This window comes from Microcaecilia unicolor, chromosome 10 (genome assembly GCF_901765095.1).
Source record: "Microcaecilia unicolor chromosome 10, aMicUni1.1, whole genome shotgun sequence".
In the NCBI taxonomy this organism is placed as follows: Eukaryota; Metazoa; Chordata; class Amphibia; order Gymnophiona; family Siphonopidae; genus Microcaecilia; species Microcaecilia unicolor.
The window spans coordinates 57,280,302-57,303,236 of record NC_044040.1 but is presented as its reverse complement, the minus strand read 5'-3'; the positions used below and the strand labels follow the sequence as shown (position 1 = coordinate 57,303,236).

General features: G+C 42.0%; 1 protein-coding gene across 1 annotated transcript in view; it reads left to right on the top strand.

Moving 5' to 3' along the window:
- MDFIC (MyoD family inhibitor domain containing) overlaps positions 1 to 22,935 on the top strand; it is a 160,515-nt gene that overhangs the window by 58,698 nt on the left and 78,882 nt on the right. The window contains exon 3 of the mRNA XM_030216314.1: positions 2,763 to 2,882. Coding sequence (XP_030072174.1) covers positions 2,763 to 2,882 — 120 coding nt within the window. The remainder of the gene's footprint in view (positions 1 to 2,762; positions 2,883 to 22,935) is intronic.

The window sequence follows — 22,935 nt, the reverse complement described above, 5'->3', positions numbered from 1 at the left end:
GTCTATTATGTCGGGGTGCCATAAATATTCTTCCTGAAATGCAGTACCATTTTTTTTTTTACTGAGATTTCTATTTTTTAGAAAATAAATAGTCTCTCATTAATGCTTAAGTAATATGGATAAAAACAAAAATAATAAAAAAAACCCTTTATACCAGCCATGACTTACTTGACTGGTATAAAGGTTTTTTTTTTATTATTTTTGTTACTTTTATTTTTATTACTTTTGACTTACTTAACTGAACTCTGGGACTGACAGCATGCTAGTTTGGATATCATAAAATCTCACTGTCCAATCAGCATCAATTTCTTTCTTTCTTTGAACATGTGCTATACTGCCGTCGAATAGACCAAACTACAAAATCAATCATCCAGTCAGTCAGCTGCTCACACTGATTGGCTAGTAGGACACCAGTGAGTTGGATAGGGTTGCTATCTTCTAACACAGGATAGAACCAGCATATACTCAGCACAGACTCTCTCCATTTACCACCCAAGACAGACAGAGATGCAAATATAGGCCCTGTTTTCTAAGTGGCATTACAAATTTAGCAGTCGCTGTATGTTAATAGCCAAAATGAACACATGGTAACTGTGAAGACTCCCTGTCAACTGTTGGTGGTGTGCCCAGCATTTCCTGTACAATTAATTTAGAAATATACACATACCACATGTATTGAAATTTACTCAAGTGGTGTTTTTTACACTGAGAAGAGTTTGCTTCCAATTTCTGCACTGTGATTCAAAGCTTAATTATTCCACATTTTGACTATTATAATGGGTTATTAATAGGATTACCAAAATATAATTTGAGGGCCCTACAAGTCACACAGAATTCAGTGGCTAGAGTACTTTCAGGTTGTTCATGTTACAAACACGTTTCACCGATTTTACAACAATTGCACTGGCTACACGTTGAACAATGGGTTAATTAACGTATAAAGTGTTATTGTTGGTGTTTAAAGCTATCACTAATTCTGTCTCGCCATTGATTGCTACCATACTGAGAATTTATAAACCATCTAGGATGTTGAGATCATCTTCTCAAATTTTGTTAGAAATTCTCTCTTTCCAAGATATGAGACTAGAGGAATAGCATAAAATGACCTTCAAGGTGATGGGTCCATTTCTGTGGAATTCTTTCTTTCTTTCTTTCTTTATTACATTTGTACCCCACTCTTTCCCACATACAGCAGGTCCAGTGCGGCTTACATAGTAAAAGCAAGCATCTTACATGGTAGAGAATACAGTAAAATAAGGAAATGTAGGAAGAGTATTATAAATTGTGATGATCATAACTAGAGTCTTTAAGAGCAGCTCAGTCTATGTCTATTTTCAAGAAAGGATTTAAGACCTTCTTGTTTCAACAAGCATATGGTACAGAATGAGATTGTTTGTTTATCTGCCAACGAATGCCCTGTGTATTTAAAGGTAGGTCAGAGTATGTTTATTTTTAAGAAAGGATTTAAAACTGTTCTGTAACCTTTTTCTTATTTTGGCCGCCTTCTATTAAATTTGATGCTCCTAGATCAGTGGTTCTCAAACCTGGTCCTGGAGGCACCCCAGCCAGGCAGGTTTTCAGGATACCCACAAAGAATATTCATGAGAGAGATTTGCATTTAAATCTGTCTCGTGAATATTCATCATGGGTATCCTGAAAATCTGACTGGCTGGGATGTCCAGGACCAGGTTTGGGAATCACTGCCTTAGATGTATGCAAAGAAAAAAAAAACAACTGTCTTGTATTTTGTAAATAAGTTAAACTGGTTATTTTGCTAGACTTTTGACTAGTGTTCTGTTTGGATACCTCTCATGCGATATGAATTTTAAGAGGGTTTAGTTGCCAAGTATAATATTGTTTGAATTTAAGATACATGAGTGGTGGTTAGGTCTGAATAGGCATTACATTGAGATGACATTTTTTTAATTAGAAAATTATGGAATCAGGGAGCTGAGGGAGATTAAATTTGATTAATTGAAGATTATTGTTTTTTAATCTAATGGGGGTTAGGTTGAGGCCATTAGATAGGGCTGAATGGGTAGTATTTGTTTGAGGGCTCTTTTACTAAAGGGTGTTAAGCCTTAACATGCATTTAGCATGCAGAAAATACCACAAAAATACTTCCACGAGCTAAGTGTGCATTAATGACTTTTTGAAAGTATTTTTTGGAAATGGGTGTGCCATGGGTGGGGAATGGACCTGCATGTGTTAACTAGCTAGCATGTACCAATCAGTGCATGGTAGCTTAACTAGATTTAATGCGAGAGCACTTAGCATCTCCTAAATAGGAGGCGGTAAGTGTTTCTGCATTAATTTTATTGTAGATTTCATGCACTAATGGAAAAATTATTATGGGATCTGCAAAATAAAGAAAATAAAAAGAGCCCTTTTTGATGGTGGCATTAAAAATGGACTTAGCACATGGGAAACTCCCATGTTAAAATGTGCTAAGCCCATTTTCTAAAATGGTCGCTTATTCATCTTTTTGGTTATGTATTAAGAAGGAAATAATTTCATATTACGATTGACCACCCATTGTATTTTCTCTGAGTTTAATGATGGAGTAAATTATTTAAATAAATCTTGATGTGTCTCCTTTCTCATAGAAATAGATCCAGACTCATCTTTATTCCTTCATTCAGACAACAGTTCTTGCATATTTGGATACTCTGCCTTACTGTATTTACAGAACCTGTACTTCTTTCGTAGTCTGTGGAACCTGTACATGAAAAATAAAAACAGTATTTTTTCCTTTGTTTTAGAAAAATGTGACAAAGAAGATACGGTTGTAGAAGAGAGAGAGGCAACGCAGTCCTCCAGGAGTCAAAGTGTATATGACCAGTCCATGTTGGGGCATTGCACTAATGATGACCTCATCAAAAGTAAGCATTCCCAGAATAAATTGATGTCCTTCAGTCTTGATTTGCTAATGTAATCAGTGTACTGACTCTGTCATCATTATGCATGTGTCAAATGCAATAGTTTTGCAGCTGTAATACGTGTCAGAATTTCTTCTTTGGAATGATTCCTGTCTGCATCAATCAGTAAAAGGGTTGCAACCAACATATGGAAAGTATATTTAGGGGAATGTTTTTTTTTTTTTACTACAGTGTGGCAGTGTGTTAAAGAATTCCTATGACAATTTATCATCTTTCGACACCTATTTGGTGTGATATATTTGGTTATGAGATTTAGTAGGGCAAGCATGTGTAGCAGACACGTTTGTTTCAGTGTGCAACCTTCTTATGTCCTGTCACCTTCAGTTTCTCAGTAGTTTATGCACTGAAGTGGTAGAGAAGACAAGGCACAAAGTCGTTCTCTGTAGAATCAGCTCTTTCTTGCTTTATTTATACTGCAAGGAGTAATATTCTTCAGGGTTACTTGATAGGAATGTAAAAGGTAATGCTCAGTCCCTAGCTGACCATGAAGGTCTAATCAGATATTGATAAGCAGGTAGTAATTTGAATGAGTTCTTTTACTAGAGTGTGGTAAGGTTTTGCATTTATTGTGGGTTTGTTGTAAAATCTAGTGCAAGTGGAAAGCCTGTGTGGTACTGCAGAGGGCATGTCCAGCATCTGCCTTGCACTTACCACTTAGGGGACACACTTCCTGCACAGCACTATGCTGCCTCCAGTGGCAAGTAGTACAGACACTCCTGCACTATCTGTCATTGCAGATAATGTGTGGGCCCATTCAAAAATTAATAATTCCACATAGCAGTGCCACAGCACACCCCACATCTCCCTGAGGCCCCACTCCTCCCCCACCAACCTGACACCCCTGGGGCCTACTTGGGAACATCTTCAGTAGCTCAGTGGTTCTGGGTGGTAGCAGTGTCCAGTACCTCTTGAAGTAGTGAGAAGTGCAGCCATTCTTTGGTACGTGTGGTACCATACCACGTGCTGTTACAGCCGGACATGCCTCTGACCCACCTGCTTTCTACTCCCTACCTTTTTTAAGCAGCTAGTTTGGGCTTTGTCCTCCACTTTTTAATACATGGCGTTAGCATAGGTCCTTTCTAATGTGTAGTGCTGGGTAAAACCCATGCTAGCTGATTAACACAGCTTAGTGATAGAGTTGAACCTGTTCCAAAGGCTTTTCTGTCATGTTGGGCTTGATTCATTAAACTTTTTCCTATAGACAAAGAATGGGAACAAAGTTTTCATGAATCAGGTCTTCTGTGTCTATGGGAAAAGACTTTAAACAATCAGTCCCTTAGGGGTCCTGTTACTAAGCTGTGGTAAGTTCTAGCACCCACAGCTTGAAATGGCTTACTGTAGGATGTGCTCAGGCATCCTGCAGTACTTTTGTGATTTATGCACAAACCGCAAGCTAAAGCATATTTTTTATTTTATCGCAGAAGAGGCGTGGCTGGGGTGGAGAGTGGGCATTTCTGCACTAATCATTTAGGGGCCCTTTTACTAAGCTGTGATAAAAAATGGCCTGCGGTAGTGTGGGCACACGTTTTTCACACATTCTGGGCCATTATTTACCATGACTGGGAAAAAAGGCATTTTAGCTGTGTGCTAAAATTAAAAGTAGCATGTATCTGTTTATTTATTTATTGCACTTGTATCCCACATTTTCCCACCTATTTGCAGGCTCAATGTGGCTTACAAAGACCTGTTATGGCATCTCCATATCCAGGTTAGAGAAAACAATTTGTGTTACAAAGAAGTCAGGAAAAACAACTGGTTTGGTCAAGCAGTAAAAGATACATTCTGAGTAGAGTTGGGTAGGTGATGTGTTATAGTTAGTTAAGGGATCTTGTGGTAGGCTTTGTTAAAGAGGTAGGTCTTTAGGGATTTGCAGAAGTTAGTTAGATCATTGAGCCCTTACTGTTACCCATTGACTTATTGGTAAGGGCTCGCACGCTACTCGTGTGGTAATCATAAAGCGTGCCAATGTGGCTACGCTGCCATTTACCGCCGGGAAATTCCACTCCCCCCCCCCCCCCCCGTGGTAGAAAATAGAAAATTATTTTCTACCACAGGAACCAGCACACATCAGCTTCCGAATTACCACCAAGTGCTTGAGCTACCCTGGCGGTAGTGCCAATTTGGTGTGTGCTACTCACATGTTAGCTCTACTACAACTTAGTAAAAGGGCCCTTTAGTGCAGCTACATTACTGCATGCTAACTGATTAGCCCAGGGTTGACGTGTGAGCCCTTACCACCTAGAAAATAGGTGGTGGTAAGTGCTCAGGGGCTAATTTTTTTTAATGGCTTCATCCAACCACAGCAACTCATATAAGTGGCCTTGCCTTGGATGCCCTTTTTTGTTTCAAACTCTTATGTATGTCCTCTTTTTTCAAATTTAGAACTATGACTTTTGATCTGGAGGAGAACTATGGGGTCTGTTACCAAACAGCGGTAAAAAGTGGCCTTAGCCTATCCTTATGTGGGTCATTCCCACACACTAAAGTTATTTTTAACCACAATTTTTTCTATTTTCCCTATTAATGGCCACGCACTAATTTTCCAGCTTTTGCATGAGCTCTTACCATCACCTATTTTGTAGGCGGTAAGGGCTCACCACTAATCGTGTGCTAATTGATTAGCACACTGCAGTGTAGCTGTGGCAACTGATTAGCACAGGACATGCCTACTCTCTGTCCCCGCCCGCCCCCAGCTCTCTGCTCTTATCTCCCCACCACCAACCATGATAAAAATCATACCTTTGTTGGTAGGGATGCCCAAAACCCACTAGCTGTCCCACTACCCAAGCCCCCCTGTGCTACCTAGGTAGAGAAGAAGTTGATGGCTGCTGACACTAGCACTCCCCATATGGCACCAACTTCTCTGGAGGCAGTGGAGGAAGTGGTGCGGTTTTGGGCAGCTGACTACCTCGGCTGGTGAGGCTTGGGTATCCCTACTAGTCATTCAATGGGTGCCACAAATTTTTTTTTTTTTTTTGGGGGGGGGGGGGAGAGTCTGAGCCCAAAAGGGAGGGGCCCAGCCCCCCAGGCTATGCCACTGGGCAGACATTTGCTATTCTGTGGACTTTCATATATGCAGTTATTTCTGGTGAATTTTTAATCAGATTTAGGGATCTGACCTTAATACCACATGTTCCTTTATAGAAGACGAAAGTGAGATCTTGAGGTTGATAACAGCAGGCTATATGTTTTTCTAGGGGACTATCCTTGGGTCTCTTAAGAATGCTCACTCTGTGCATCATTTGAGGTACAAAGGCACCAAATGAACCAGAAATTATCCTCCAGCTCTCAGCAATCCATTTTTGTGCCTGGTTCTTCCTCCCAGAGGGTCAAGGCTTCAATCACCAGAGCCTTGTTGATGAACCTAGAGCACACAATTTTCCCTGTTCCATGATATGGTTCTTCTTCATCAGTCTCCTTTATTCATTTGCAGTCAAATATGACTGCTATCGCCCACTGAATAATATTGATTTGGATGCTACCTGCATCCATCCAATAATCATGAAAAATCTGGTGTTCTTCACATTGCCTGGTCAGCTGTAATTAGTTGAAACCCTGACTTGAAGATATCCAGTTCTACCAGGCTGAGTCACAGTAGGTCATGGTAGACAAGGAAATGGTCAGACACAGACTGGGACCTTGGAGATGCTTCAAGGGTTCTGTGTGGTCAACACTTTGTACTTTTTCTTGGAAAATAAGGCCCCAAAAAAGGTTTACTTGTACAAAAATAAAGCACTTTTATTAACATTTTGTACTTATTGCCCACTTTTTTTAAGTGGGTGCCTCCTTTCAGGCACTCTGATGCTTTGGAGGTAAGAGCCTGTGCTATAACAGCATCTGAGTGCCCAGATTCTGTTATTGCATAGTAGCGTACATCGGTATCAGTGTGCCTAATATTTACTTGCCCGTAGCAATAGACCTGTCACAACTGTGGTCACATAGGCATTGCCTATGACCCTTTCATGCTCCACCTGTGTGAATGCCCACCTTGCATTTACACACTATCCCCTAGATTCTATACAGGTTGCTCTAATTTAGTCAATTAGGCACTATCAATCAATTATTGGAGTTAACAAGCAATTAATTGGTAGTAATGATGATGAGTTACGCATGGATCTGCTCTATGCCCTATTCTGTAGCATGGGTGCCTAAATTTCATAGGGGTCCATTTACTAAGCTGCAGTAAAAAGTGGCCTGCGCTAGTGTGGGTGCGTGTAATTGGTGCGTGCTGGGCTATTTTTTACCGCAACAGGTAAAAAGGCCTTTTTTAAATGGGGCCGTAAATGGCTGTGCGCTAATATTAAAAGTAGTGCACAGCTACTTACGGCCTGAGCCCTTACCGCCACCTATTTACTTGGTGGTAAGGGCTCACACGCTACCTATGCGGTAATCAGACGGCATACGGCAATGTGGCTGTGCTGCCGATTACTGCAAAGAATGCCCCCATGGTAGAAAATAGAAATTTATTTTCTTCCTCAGGAAACAGCGCACACCAGAATTACCGCTGGGCGCCCGCTCTACCCAAACAGCAGTGTCGATTTGGCATGCATTAGCCCTACCGCAGCTTAGTAACAGGGCCCCATAGTGCACAACTCAAAAGGAGGCATGGCCATTGATCAGGGGCATTGTCAGAAATTAGGTGTGATGTTATAGAATACCTGAATCTGTGCACTTAACTCCCATCAGTTGGGCATGAGCAGGTGGGAGGTGTAAATGCTTGTGCACAAAGTTAGGCACGAGAAGTGCGCCAAGCAGAGCACACTATACACAATACTATCAGCGTAGATCATGTTGAGGGGCATAATTGAACGAAAACGTCTATCTCCATGGGCGTTTATCTCCGAGAACGGGTCCGTGAAGGGGCGGGCCGAACCGTATTTTCGAAAAAAATAGACGTCCATGTTTTATTCGACAATTTGTGAGCTGGGCGTTTTTGTTTTTCAGTGATAATGGAAAATGAAAGCGCCCAGCTCAAAAACGAATAAATCCAAGGCATTTGTTCGTGGGAGGGGCCAGGAGTCGTAGTGCACTGGTCCCCCTCACATGCCAGGACACCAACCGGGCACCCTAGAGGGCACTTTTACAAAAACAAAAAAAAAAGGTAAAAGAGCTCCCAGGTGCATAGCACCCTTCCCTTGTGTGTTGAGCCCCCCAAATCCCCCTCAAAACCCACTGCCCACAAGTTTACACCATTACTATAGCCCTAAGGGATGAAGGGGGGCACCTACATGTGGGTACAGTGGGTTTGGGGGGGGGGTTGGACGACTAAGCATTAAGCAGCACAATTGTAACAGGTAGGGGGGGGGATGGGCCTGGGTCCACCTGCCTGAAGTCCACTGCACCCCCTAACAACTGCTCCAGGGACCTGCATACTGCTGCCAGGGAGGTGGGTATGACATTTGAGGGTGAAAATAAAAAGTTGTGAAACATCATTTTTTGTGGTGGGAGGGGGTTAGTGACCACTGGGGGAGTCAGGGGAGGTCATCCCCGATTCCCTCTGGTGGTAATCTGGTCATTTAGGGCACTTTTGGGGCCTTATTCGTGAAAAAAACAGGGTCCAGGAAAAGTGCCCTAAATTCTAGCTAGAAACGCATACTTTTTTTCCATTATCGGCGAAAGGCGCCCATCTCTGTTCGGGTGATAACCATGCCCCAGTTCCACCTTCACCACGCCTCCGACATGCCCCCGTCAACTTTGTACGCTTCCGCGATGGAGTGCAGTTGAAAACGTCCAAAATCGGCTTTCCATTATACCGATTTATTCGTTTTTGTGAGATAAACGTCTATCTCCCGATTTGGGTCGAAATCTAGGCGTTTTTCTCTTTCAATTATAAGGTGGAATGCTGCCTAACTTTGGCACCATTTACTTATGGGTCCTTTTACTAAGCTGCCTCAAAAGGTGTTTTGATGCGCGCTAAGGCCCCCTTTTACCGCAGCGGGAAAAGGCTGTGCGGCAAGTGAAGCACTTGCAGTGCGGCCATTTCAGGGGGGAGCACTTACCACCACCCATTGAGGTGGCAGTAAGGGCTCCTGCACTAGCCCGGCAGCCACCAGGCAAAGGCCCGATTACTGCTGGGTAAACACTGGCGCTACAAAAATAAAAATAAAAATTTTTGTAGTACTGGATGTGGCATGCACTGGTGGTGGGAACTACCACCGGGCTGCTGCGATATCTCGGTGGTACTTCCAGTTTAGCGAGCAGTAACCGTTGGGCTTACCGCTGCTTAGTAAAAGACCCCTACAATCTGGCCCTATGCCACTTAACAAAAAAAAACATGTAGTTGGTTTGCTGCCAGTTAACACATGAGTATACACTTACCATGAAACTGCTGGTATTCTGTACATGTATGAGTACATGTGGTACCTAAATGTGGTCACCCAGTTATAGAGCTTCTTTTTAAGTGCCCAAATTACCACATCGTAACTGCAAAGCCTGTTTAGTAACTTCTTGGGGCATTCCCAACAACTTCCAACAAACGGAAAGTAGATAGATCAAGTATTCAAATGTCCACCATTGGATCTATCTAAATAATGTATTAATTCGAAGGCTCATGCTTTGCATTCATAAATAGCATTCACTGGAGCACACGGAAAAGAGGTAGCTCCAGTGAATGCTGTAAGTAAACCACGTACTGCACGGCCATTTTGGTGGGGGTGGGGGTGGGGGGAGAGCACTTTCCATCACCCATTGAGGTGGTGGTAAGGGCTCCCGTACTAACCTGGCAGTAACCGATTACCGTTAGGTAAGCACCAACGCTACAAAAATAGAAAATATTTTTGTAGCACCGGAAATGGGGCGTGCTGCGGGGTGGCAACTACCACTGGGCTTCTGCGGTAGTTCCGGATTGGCTCACGGAAAGCCCATTGCTGTGCACCAACCCTTTAGTAAAAGGGACCCTTAAATATGATACTCCAAAGTAAGGAAGAAAAAGAGAGGGAAAATATGCTTGACAGACATTTTAATGACTAAGGGGCTCTTTTATTAAGTGGTGGTAAGCACTAATGCGTGTTTACTGCATGCTAAAAGGCACGATCGCAGGATGCGCGTAGATGTCATGTAGTAATTATGGGATCTGCGTGCACCAGTCCCGCGCTAAAAAATAGAAAATATTTTTTTACTGAGGGGGCATGTTTGGGTGCGGAGAGTAGGTGTGCCCTGTGCTAATCTGCAAATCATTATGTGCTGCTGATTAGCATGGGAGCCCTTATCACCTAATAAATGGTTGTAAAGGCTCCCACGTAAATGACCACACGTTAATTGGAAAATTAGCACATGGCAATTAATGGGGGGGGGGGGGGGGAAGAAATTGTGGCCATTTTACAGCTGCACTAAAAGTGCCTCAGTGTGCAGGAAATCATGTGCTGAAAATAGCGCAGGCCAATTTGTAGCATAGCTTAGTAAAAGGTCCCCTAAATGCGTTTAAAAATGAGTTTAGCACATTTTAACTCTGGATTTTCCCACACACTAAACCCATATTTAATGTGTCAGTAAAATAACACTTTTTCAGGTTTTAATTGGCAGGTATAACTGTCCAGTTGCTTTCTAGGAGTTTAGAGGTAAATAGTCAGCCAGCAGTGTTCAGCAATTTTTTCACTGCCAGCTTTATGCCTGAATGTTCAACAGGGCCGCCGAGAGACTAGGCCGCCCCCAGGGCCCCGCTGCCGCCCCCCTCTGTCCACCACTGGGCCGGGCCCCCCTGAATTCAAATCATAGCGCCTCACCTCGACTTCGCTCCGTGTGAAAGAAGCGCAGCAGCGACAGTCTGCAGATCGCCTCCCTTCGGACCTTCCCTCCCTGTGTCCCGCCCGGCAACTTTGATAGAATCTGGGAGCTAGTGCTGGTATTCAGTGACACTATCTGGTTAATTGCTGCTGAATATCGGTGGATAGCCTCACACAGGTGACGTAACCCTGCCTGCTTAAGTTGCTTTGAATGTTTTTTATATTTTTTAGCTAGGGGACTGTCATGTCCCCTACCTCAACACAAGTGGCGTTCCTGGGCTATGCGGGGTCCTGTCGACACGCACACTTGACTGGCACTGCCTGAGCCATGTGTGTGTAGTCCTCTCTGGGTTTGTTCAGATAGCAGTGGTTGCAGGCTCCTTAATTGCTTTGCTTCCATGCGCCTGTTTCTGCTCTCTCTCTCTCTCTCTGCCTGGCTTCCAGGCTCCTTGATTGCTTTGCTTCCACCCACCTGGGTCTGCTCTTCCTCTGCCTGGCTTCCCTTGCTTCTCACCTATTGGTCTTCTTGTTCCTCCTTCCCCTGCTCTTGTCCTATGGCTGTGCCCCTTCTCCATGCTGATGTCAGACGCCAGCATTTTATCAGCTGAGCTGTCCCTGAACTCCATGCTTCGGCTTCTACTTTGGTAGGTGTTTCTAACTCTGTAGTCTGGTTCTTATCTACTGGTCCCTCTTTGCTGACTTTGCCTGTACCTGGATTACTCTCTTGCCTGCCGCCTGCCTACTGACTTTCGCCTGTACCTGGATTACTCTGTTGCCTGCCTACTGACTTCCCTGTACCTGGATTACTTTCTTGCCTGCCGCCTGCCTACTGACTTGCCTGTACCTGGATTACTCTTTTGACCTGCTGCCTGCCTGGCCGATACATTCATCACCCCAATTCCAGCTCCGTCCCGTAAGTCCTGCAGGCCGCCCGCACCTAGGGGCTCAACCTCTGGGGAACGGCGGTCAGCGCAGGTGAAACCCGTGGTTGTCCAGCTGCCAAGCAGAACCTGGTTCGAGTACTGGGCTCAGCAGCTTTCTACTTGGTACAAGAACTCACAAGTCTGACACTGACATGTTTGGGTGCGGAGAATAGGAGTGCCTTATTTTATAAGGCATGGCAAATATGTTGCATTTATGAACGTGGGCAGCATAGGCACCTATGTGCCTTCTCTGCCTAGCACCAGAGGTGTAGCCAGACCTCAATTTGGGAGAGGGCATGAGCCCAAAGTGTGGGGGGGAGGTACACGTTTTGCTCCACCTCCCCACCGCTCTTGACGCCTGCTTTAAGCCCACACGCCTGGGCTGGCATGGTCACTAAAAACGAGCATATGCACGGGGAAGGGGTTAAGCAGGGCAGGCAGCATGGCAGCAAATATCGCAGGAAAGCGTCTGCTGATGAGGCTTTGCGGACCCCCGTCTGCCAGACCAGCAGACCTTGGGGGGCTGCAAACCCACTGCCTAGCACCCTGTTTTAAAACTGTCCTCCATGTGTCCTTATATAGTACAATGAACAAATGGAATGTGCTATGCAAAACATGGTAATAGATCCCTGTATAGAGAGATGTATGTTTCTGTGTAAGAGCATTGTATTGACTGCCTATACTGCAAATAAGCCCTAGAAAGGATGCATAAGCCTTCGCAAAAGATAAGTTAGATTTCAGCAGTGCTGAATGGGTCAAAGTTTCAAAAATTGGTACTGAATTTTGATTTTAATAATAAACATAAGAAATATTCCCTTTGTTTGTGTGCATTACGTTTTACATTACTAGAAATGTATTTATATTATTGGAGTGAATATGAATTCACAAGGATAAATATGATGATATAATTTTACTGGCTGCCAGCTGCTCTGCTGTTGGGATGAATGTGAACTTCACATTTATACAAACATTGGAAAGGTCAAATTAGCATTTATTCTTGCAACATAGAGCAAGTAAACTTCCCTTACTGGCAAACCCAGAGAAATAGATTTCTGATTTGTAAAAGACTTCTACCTGGACTGTATCAGTGCAATATGAACTGAAAATAAATTGCGGACTTGTAGATTGAGGGAATGAGAATGGAGGAGCAAGCAGGAACCTCACGAGGGTAGCACAGCCAGAAAAAGGAAGTGAGATACAAATGAATCCAAGTGAGTAAAACAGTGGTACACTTTATTTCAAGGACTTGACACGGCTGTGTTTCGGTGATAACACCTGTATCAGGAGTCCATCGACCGTAACAGAAGCATGAGAATAACAAATAAATGCATTAGAAAAGAACCAGGCACACCCATTAAAGGGGGGGCCGACCACAACCGGGCTGAAGGCCAGCGAAGACAGAAGTGTGGGGGAGGGTACAGGGAGGGCCTAGCTAGAGAGCAGAGGTAGTAGTGGGAGGGAAACAAGGGGTAGCAAGGGGAGGGGGCAGGAAAGAAGGGGAGGAGCAAGGGAGGAGGAGAGAGGAATTTGAACTGCACAGGAAGTCCTTTTGAATTTGGAAGCAGGAGAAGAGCAACCCTGGGCAGCAGCTCCTGAAAGTTTTACAGGCACATGTTTTGTGTCTTCCCTGGGCAGAGCTTGTGCAGAGTACAGCCAAAGAAGCTCTTACAGCAGAGCACAATATTCCAGCAAATTGAGAACAAATTTTACGGTATGTAGACATTTAAAACTTTGTGCAGCTGCAAGGCATTTTAGCTTTCTCCTGCCGACCCCCATTTAGCTTTTCCAGGATGGCCGGCCATCTCGGGTTAGCTGCCTCACGGCATTACGCGCACTAGGCTAGAGTCCCACATACGCTGCCCATGGCGCATGGCAGATGGGTTTGCCACAGCGCGGTTGCCGTTTTTGGCCGGCCATGCAGTGCTCACAATCCGCAGTGCATAGCACGGCACTGAGGCACGACTCAGAAGACCTTGTGCACAGTACTAAACCGAGGCGCAAACGATCTCAGGGAGACGAAAACACCTTTAATGGTACGTCATTTTTGCTCTTCTCCTGCCTCAGCGGCACACCGCACGTTAAGATGCGGTGATGGCTGGCCACTAATACTTGGCCGACAGTTACGCACTATATGGCAACGGACCTTCGAGCCCCGTTGTGGCCGGCCACGCCGTGTTATCTAATTCGAAAAATTAATGCGTTATAAGCTGTCCAATACGGCGACGGACCTTAAAACCCGTTATGGCCGTTTATTGTTCTACAGGCACACGTGTCTAGGCCCATTTCGGTTGATCCGGCAGACCTAGTGCATAGCACGGCACTGAGGCACGACATGGGTTTGGTTCCACATTAGCAGTTACAGACCAAGAAAGGGATCTGTGTGTCGTCGTTGATAATACACTGAAACCTTCTGCTCAGTGTGCTGCTGCGGCTAGGAAAGCGAATAGAATGTTGGGTATTATTAGGAAAGGTATAGAAAACAGGTGTGAGGATGCTATAATGCTGTTGTATCGTTTCATGGTGCGACGGCACCTTGAGTATTGTGTCTAATTCTGGTCGCCGCATCTCAAGAAAGATATAGTGGAATTGGAAAAGGTGCAGCGAAAGGCGACAAAAATGATAGTGGGGATGGGACGACTTCCCTATGAAAAAAGACTAAGGAGGCTAGGGCTTTTCATGTTGGAGAAGAGACGGCTGAGGGGAGACATGATAGAGGTATATAAAATAATGAGTGGAGTGGAACAGGTGGATGTGAAGCGTCTGTTCACGCTTTCCAAAAATAGTAGGACTAGGGGGCATGCGATGAAACTACAGTGTAGTACATTTAAAACAATAGGAGAAATTTTTTATTCACCCAACGCGTAATTAAACTCTGGAGTTCGTTGCCGGAGAATGTGGTGAAGGCGGTTAGCTTGGCAGAGTTTAAAAAGGGTTAGGTTGGTTTCCTAAAGGACAAGTCCATAGACTGCTACTAAATGGACTTGGGAAAAATCCACAATTTCGGGAATAACATGTATAGAATGTTTGTACATTTGGGAAGCTGCCAGGTGCCCTTGACCTGGATTGGCCGCTGTCGGGGACAGGATGCTGGGCTTGATGGGCCTTTGGTCTTTTCCCAGAATGGCATTACTTATGTACTTATATGGCTTACATTTAACAGTGATTAGAGATTGCATTGATGTATTCCAATTACAAAGTTGTGTGGTGTGGAGGGGCATTTTCGATATGACATCTAAGTCCAACTTTGGATATTTTGAAAAACCTCTTGCCATATTTTGGATGGTCTGCAGTGAATTTAGTAGGTTTTCTTTGCATCGTACGTATGCTGCATTGCAATAGTCTAGTTGGGACAGTATCAGTGTCTGTACTGTGAGACGGAATGATTGTCTGGGGAAATAATCTCTGATCTTCTCAGTTTCCATAGTGTTTTGAAGCTTTTGACATGTCTGCAGAAACCTGGTTTTCAAGAGACATGTTTATTGAGGATAATTCTTAGTATTTTTTGTTGTGTTTCAATTTGGTACATTTGTTGGTCTGTTGTGAGGGTTTGGTAGGTAGTGGTGGCATTGTGCGAGCTGGATAAAACCAGGAGTTTGGTTTTGTCTTGGTTTAGTTTAAGTTTGAAAATAGTGGCCCAATTTTGCATCAGGCCTATCCCTTTTTTACCTTATCCAGTATTTCGGTGATACTGTTGTTGAAAGGTATGTAGATGGTAACATCATCAGCATATATAAATGGCTTTAGTCCCATTTTTTCCAGTTTCTTGCCGAACAGGGCCATCATGATATTGAATAATATAGGTGATATCGGGGAACCCTGAGGCATGTTCTAATAAGATGTGTTGGTAAAATCAAGGCTGAGACTATACACTGTTGCCAATAGCTGTCCTCCTGATGTCTCTATCAGCTAATGTGAAGGCATATATCACTATAAAGAAAGTTATTGTGGAACATACCAGTTTTTTTGATCAGATACAGTGAGTCAATATAATAAATATGTTCTCATGTAACTTCCCCTTCCAATGAAAGAAGCGGGGAATAAGGCATTCAGAAAACAGGTGATATTGGCAAAACTCATGTCTTCATAAGGTATAAAAATCCATCTTGTTATAGTGACATCAGGAGGATTGCCAATGGTGTATAGCCTCAACCTTGGTTTTACCAACACATCTTACTAGAACATATTCTTTATCTTTTTTCATTCACTCCTTCTCATTGACATAGATTGTCTGTATTCATTAATACAGGATTTCTCTTGCTTATTGATATCAGCTGCTTTAGAGCATTTCAACAACATTTCTTTAGCACACTTTTATTCAGTTTTGTGTCTGTAATTTTTATTGATGTTCTTTTTTTATTTTATTTTTTTTATTATGTTTGTTTCTAATGCATTTATTTGTTGTTCTCATAGTCAAGGTTGATGGACTCCTGTTGCAGGCATCATCGCAGAAACACAGCCATGTTGAACCCTTGAAATAAAGCGTACCGCTATTTTACTCAATTGGATTCATCATTTGTACCTCACTTCCATTTGCTGATCTGTAGACTGAGTAATAATATACATTTCAGGCAATAGTCAATTCAGTGACATCATGTCAGTAGCTACCATTTTGTGACAAATAAGTCTGTACTAACCTAGTGATACAGCAGGCCATGGGATAATCATTTTATAATAGGTTACCAATTTCTAATAAGCAAACAGGTTGGTGCTGGCAGTTTGCCAGTGGGTGGGTATCAATTAATGAGAGCACAGGAAACTGGATATTCAAGCAACAATCTACTAGATTTGGTAGCTGTTTTAGACTATTACTGAACTTGATGTTAAGATATGGATATTGGGCGTTGGATGTTTCATTTTACATTCCTTTACAGAATACTAGCATAACAGGGAAAAACATTTGTATATAATGTAGGCATGACCACTTATATCAGCCATATACCTGATGCAAATGCTCATACCTAGATTGTAAAAAAAAGAAATACCCACATGCAAGTTATAGTATTCTATAATTTGCTTGCATAACTATGTGCTGTGCCCAGACTCTGGCCATGTGTATGTCTACCTTCAAACTACAAGCCGTTGCATTTTGTGCCAATGTTATACAATAGCATATAGTTAGAATATTGACATTTAAATGGGTATGAGCACACATACATATATATGTACATGACAAGTCTATAAAGATTGCACTAACACTTATGTACTGGTTATTTGTGTATGCCATTAGAACATGGGCGGAGTCTGGGAAGAACTCACCCATGCACAACTTATAGAATAATTTAAATTATGCAAGTATCTCCGGCACCTAGATGGACATATGTCAGCATTATGGCTAGCATACGTGCTGGTGCTTAAATCATAGGTGCATATTTTTGTTCTTATGCTAATAATCTATAAAGAAAAGTAGGTACCTCTATTCCTTTATAGAGTAGGCTCCTACCAGGTGCCTTTTGGGGACTTCTATAAGTGGACACCTCCTATAAAGTTCCTGGAGGGTATGTGTTAGGAGACTTTTCTATAAGGAATGTAGGGGCTACTTGCCTTTATAGAATACTAGAGTAGCCAGGAATCTACACACCTAATATTTAGGCACGTGTACTTACTCCAGCCTTGAGCTGTAAAGCAAATGGAGATCCCCTTGCAATGATGAATCCAGTCTAGCTGTTCAAACACACTTAGATCAACATGTGTAACTTAAATGAAATCTGATTCCCCAGACTCGCTCTCTCCTTGAACCCATTTTGTTTCACCCTGAACTCTCTCTTCAATACGTACTCTCTCTCAACTCTTATCTTAGCCAGTCTCTTTTCTTATCATCCTGTTCCCTATGTCTTCCAGCCAGATCTCCACCCAGTTTATTAATGCTTCCTCGACTTCCAAAGAATCTTGCTGCAGGTGCCAACTACTATGTTTTCTTTCTGCATCATGCGATTCTAGGTGTGTTTGAGCCACTCTAAAAGTTTCACTCCATAGATGAGGGAGTTATGTTTTAGTCAAGGGTATTTTATTATGAGTTCCTACAGTATGAGAAATACAACTAATTCACTTGGGCTTTTTCATGTTGTGAAAGTCTTCCTGTAGATGTGAGGCAAGAACCTAACTTTTTGACTTCTAAGGGAAAATACAGAACATTTTTGTTTTTTGGCTAACTGTCAATTTGTGGTATTTACCAGGTGGATGGGAATTGATCAGCAGATGTTCACAGACGCCAAGTGTGGACCATCCTATAGCATGAGATTTACGACCCCAAGCCTGAGCTTAAAGGCAAAAGAATGAGATTTTTCAGATGGAATATCTGGAGTATAAATCTAAAACATTTAAGTGTTGTAATATCTTGCAAATAAAAAATGAAAAAGCAGCATAAAATATTTGCTTTTCTTTGGAGCCTTTGAAAAGATACAGGCAGAGCAGAGGCAATAGACTAGATTCTGAAAAAGGCACTGAAAAATTTAAACGCTATTCTATAAAGGATCCACATCTTTTATAGAATAGCACTAAGCTCATAAATGACACCTAACTTTAGGCGCTGCTGGCACCTGAGGGGCTCTTTTACTAAGCCGCGTAAGTGTCTAAGCATGCCCAACGTGTGCCAAAATGGAGTTACTGCCCAACTACCGCGTGGTTCTTGCAGTAGTTTCATTGTTGGCGCGTGTCCGATACGCGCATCTGAAAAACATTTTTTATTTTTGGGCACGCATAACGAACGCGCGCCAAGTGGCATTAAGTGCACATAGGTAATTACCGCCCAGTTACCGCATGAGTCTTTACCACTAGGTCAATGGCTGGTGGTAAGATCTCAGACCGAAAATGTACGCGTGGCAATTTTGATTTTGCCGCTCGTCCATTTTCGTAAAAAAAGGCCTTTTTCACAGGCGCGCTGAAAAATGAATTGGCACACACCCAAAACCCGCGCCTACACTACTGCAAGACATTTTTCAGCTTGCCTTTGTAAAAGGACCCCTAAGTTAGGTGCTGATTGAGTCTATTCTGTAACAATGAGCACAAATTCTGAGAACGCCCCTGGAATGCCTCTTGAAATGCCCCATTCACACCTTCTTGAAGTTTCAAGCTATAGGAGTTATAGAATACGATGTGTGCGTAATTCCCAGTTAATGCCAATTAAGACCAATAATTGGTTGTTAGCAGGATTTCCTCTCATTTACCATGCAGGAATCGCTAGCGTGGCTTTGTAAAAGAGGCCCTTAACAAAATAAATCAACGTGTGACCTCCCCTGCTAACCTTCTGCTCTTCTTTCAACTGCTCCATATACCCTCAGTGTAATTAATAATCAACCTGGAATAACATAAGTGATGGCAGACATTCCTGAAAATCAAGTATAACCATAATAACAGTGTCCCAGTTCACAAACCTAATATAACCACTAGAAAATGTGGCTAAGTTTAGAGACCTTAACACAGATCCAGTAGAGTAAACAGGCGAAAATATGTAGACCTCAAACTTAGCCACCTATCCCACATGAAACACTGAAACCTAGACAAAGAAAAAAAAATGTAAGAAAGCTTTCTCTTCTTTTATTTCTTTGTTTACTAAAAAATGCTGTCTGCAGTTTTAAAAACCAAAAATAGACCCTCTGGTATAAATAGTGATCTCCAGAGACATTTTTTGCTTCCTTTACCGGGACAATCTAATTAGTGGTCTATGTATATTGTCTATATATGATCAGAATAAATATTTAAGGGGGTAATTATCAATGTGGACTAAAGTTAAATGGGGTTATTTTAGCACAAGTTGGGTTATTTTTCACAGGGTCCTATTTTATGTGGATTGACCCTGGGTTAAAAGAACCCCACGTGGTAAATTAACCCGACTTAACAGTAGCCCATGTTAATAACTTCCCCTCTTAGTCCTTATTTATTTATTTTTTGGGTAAAGAGTTTGAAATAAATTCCATTTGAGTTTCAAACACATCTGTATAAATATCTTTGATGTGCAAATGAAATGCATTTCAATTTCTTCTAAAATAATATTAAATGAAGACCTCAAAAGCATAGTTAGTAGGGATGTGGGTAAAGATTTTGTTTTGTTTTTTTTTTCTAAATCTGGGGTATATTTAATAAATCACATTCCTACATAGTCTTACTCGCTCTTGCCTCTATTATGTAAAAATTCTGTGTTTACAAATGACCAAATAGCTGGAATGTGGCATTTGTAATTTTTCTGCATTTTAGAATGCAGATGGTTGGACAGGCCTAGAATCAATCCCCTGGATATTCAATACTGGGCCATTTCCAGTGACCAGCATTGAATATTCGGGTTTTTTTGGCTAGCTTTAACTTAACTAGCTTTATTAATATTCAGTGCTGGCTGGTTAAGTTAATAGCAGGCAAAGATAGGACTGTCCGATTTGCCCGCTAAACATGGCTGGCCAGCACTTGAATATTTGCGGAGAGCAGACTATATTGCGTGATATAGCTGGTTAGCCGCTATCTGCCAGATTCTGTATAGCACACCTAGCATTCCTTGCTGAAATCTAAGCGTATTCTATAACAACGCATATAACTTAATTGGCTTAACAAGCTTTTCAATGTTAATAACAGCATCTAACAAGCAGTAATGAGCACTAAGTAGCAATAATTAGAATTTACACACAACTCGCTAAGCATATTCTGCAATGAACTGTGCCTAAATTCTAATGTGTGTAGTTCAAAAGGGGCGTGCTCTTGGGCATTTTGTGGGTGTTCCTAAATTTACATGTATAGTTACAGAATATGGCCAGTGTGCATAAATCTACATGCTAGGATTTACACCATGCTTTTTTTTGGTGTAAATGGAGGTGTGTAGTTTTAGGCACTGGGATATCAATTAAGCATATTCTATATACCGCAGCTAAAACTAGGTGCCGCTTATAGAATACGCTTAGAAGGAAATGTTTACTGCTCGGATTTTTTTAGGTGCCTTATATAGAATCTGGCCCTATGTGCTAAGGGGTGAATTTTATATATGGTGCCAAAAAATTGATGCCGAAAAAAAAAGTGCTATTATTTAAGCTGTGCTTAAAGTTAGGCATAGAATAGCGTTTATGCCTGGGAATTGTGCCTAACAGGCACAGTCATTTGTACTTAAAGGAAACGTGGTGCAAATGTATGTGCCTAAATTGGGTGCGTATTGCCCCTTATTCTATAACAACATGCATACATGCTAAAGACTTCCCTGTTCCACCCATGATTCTCCTCATTTCTGCACCCCTTTTTTTATTCATGTGTAAAATTAGTGCTAATAATTGCTTGTTAAAAAAGGCAATTAGTAGTGCTAATTAGTTATTCAATTAAATTGCATGTGCAAATTGGGCAGATGCCCAAATTTGTGCGCACAATTTTTGATGACTTTTATAGAATTTGGGGGTAAGTGCTAATATTTAGCGGACATATCTCACGCTGAATATTAGTGCTTAGCCGGCTAAGCGCTATTTAACCAGCCAGGAGCCATTCCTGACCAGTTAAATAGCACTGAATATTAGGCCCACTTTGTCTCTGATGTAGAGAGATTTAGTCCTTGCATAAGTAGTTATGTACTGTTGTATTTTATGCAGATTTAAAGATTGATCTTCAGTGGTAGCTGAAAGTATATTGCATTTAGTTACAATGGATATTTCCCTGCACCTGGAGGTCTTAAGGGGAACTTTTATTAAATCGCATTCACCACTAATGCGCATTGGGCTAGATTCTATATATCACGCTTAAAAAATTGGCTCAGAAAAAAATACACCTAGGTGTATTCTATTAAGTACATTTAAATTTAGTCATACTTTATAGAATACGCTCAAATATCAGCACGGTTTATAAAATACATTGAGCACCCAATATGCGTGGCTACATTTAGTCATGAGCAGTTATGCCAAGTAAAATTTGGTGCAAATGCTGACGCCTAAATTAGGTCCAGATCTGGTATATTCTATAACAACACGCTTAGATTTTAGAAACGCCCATGATCCGCCCATTCCATAACCATGGTCATGCCCCCTTTTCAGCTATGTGCCTTAGAATATACGCACATCACTTTACAGAATATGTTTAGACAGTTGTTTGCGTAAATTCTAATTAATACCAATTAGTGTAAATGATTGCTTGTTAATTGACAATTATCAGTGCTGATCGGCTTGTTAACTAATTAAGTTGTGTGAGCAAATCTGGAATATGACCATAGTTGCGCACGCAACTTAAATCGTGCACCCAACTTAAGTCACGTTATATAGAATCTCGGGGATAATGTGGGAAAAAAAGCTTTCTGCAAAAAACATTAAAGCACATTCCTCTAATTCTTTAAAGGTCACAAAAAATTGCATGCTGAAATTTAGGCGCATCCCCAATTTTCACGTGCAGTTTAATTGAATAATGAGCCAATTAGTGTTGCTAATTGTTTTTTTGAACAAGCAATTAAAGGCACTAATTAGGGATTTAATTGGGACTAATGCATGTAAAGTTAGACATGCACCTAAAATATACACACGCTACAAAAAAGGGAGTGCAAAAATGGGACAGTCATGGGTGTTTTGGGGCAGAATGGGGGCATAGTTTTGAGTTATGTGTGTAATTACAGAATAATGGTGCCCCACATGTAAATTTAAGCACATGCATTTGCACCACATTTTTGTTGGTTCAAATGGCGGTGTCTAACTTTATGAGCAACCTCTCTGCTTAAGCATTTATTCTATAAACCATTCTGAACTTTAGGCGCGGCTTATAGAATGCTGCTTACCGTAGATCAGGTGTCGTGAGTCGAGAGTTTAAGTGATCAAACTAGGAATTCTATACTATAGAAAGTGACATCGACAGATAGAGTTACACAACACAAGAAGACTCCTGAGGCAGGTCATAGGGCAAAACATGGCTGTGTCGAGTCTTTATTGATGTGTAATAAACTCTCAAGACTACGCAGCATCATCATATCATTGTTTTCTTGAGTCACCTTCGCTGTTGCCTGAGTGTCTTTATCCCTGCGGAGTTTTGGTTCTTCTGTACTTTTGGTCAACTTCTTTGAAGAGAAATATAAGGTCTCCCTACCAGTGTTGCTTGATGTATGTATAGATTGCTGTGAAAAATGGCCACTTGAAGCTTTGAAAAAACACTGTTGTACACTAACAGTGAACCAATGGCCTGGTTAGAGATCAGAAATATTGAAAGGAGGCAGAAGCAGCTGTCAAGTCTGATCCCTTATCAGAGTGAGCTGCGCACTGGGGGAGCAATGGGAAGCCTTTCCCTTCCACTTAGACGCTAGCCATGTTCAGCCTGTACAGAAGAGACACTATTGATGTTGAAGGTGGCAGTTCTCACTGATGCTGGAGAGAGAGTGCTGAGAGGGAATAAAAAGGAGAGAATATAAGGAGAGAATAA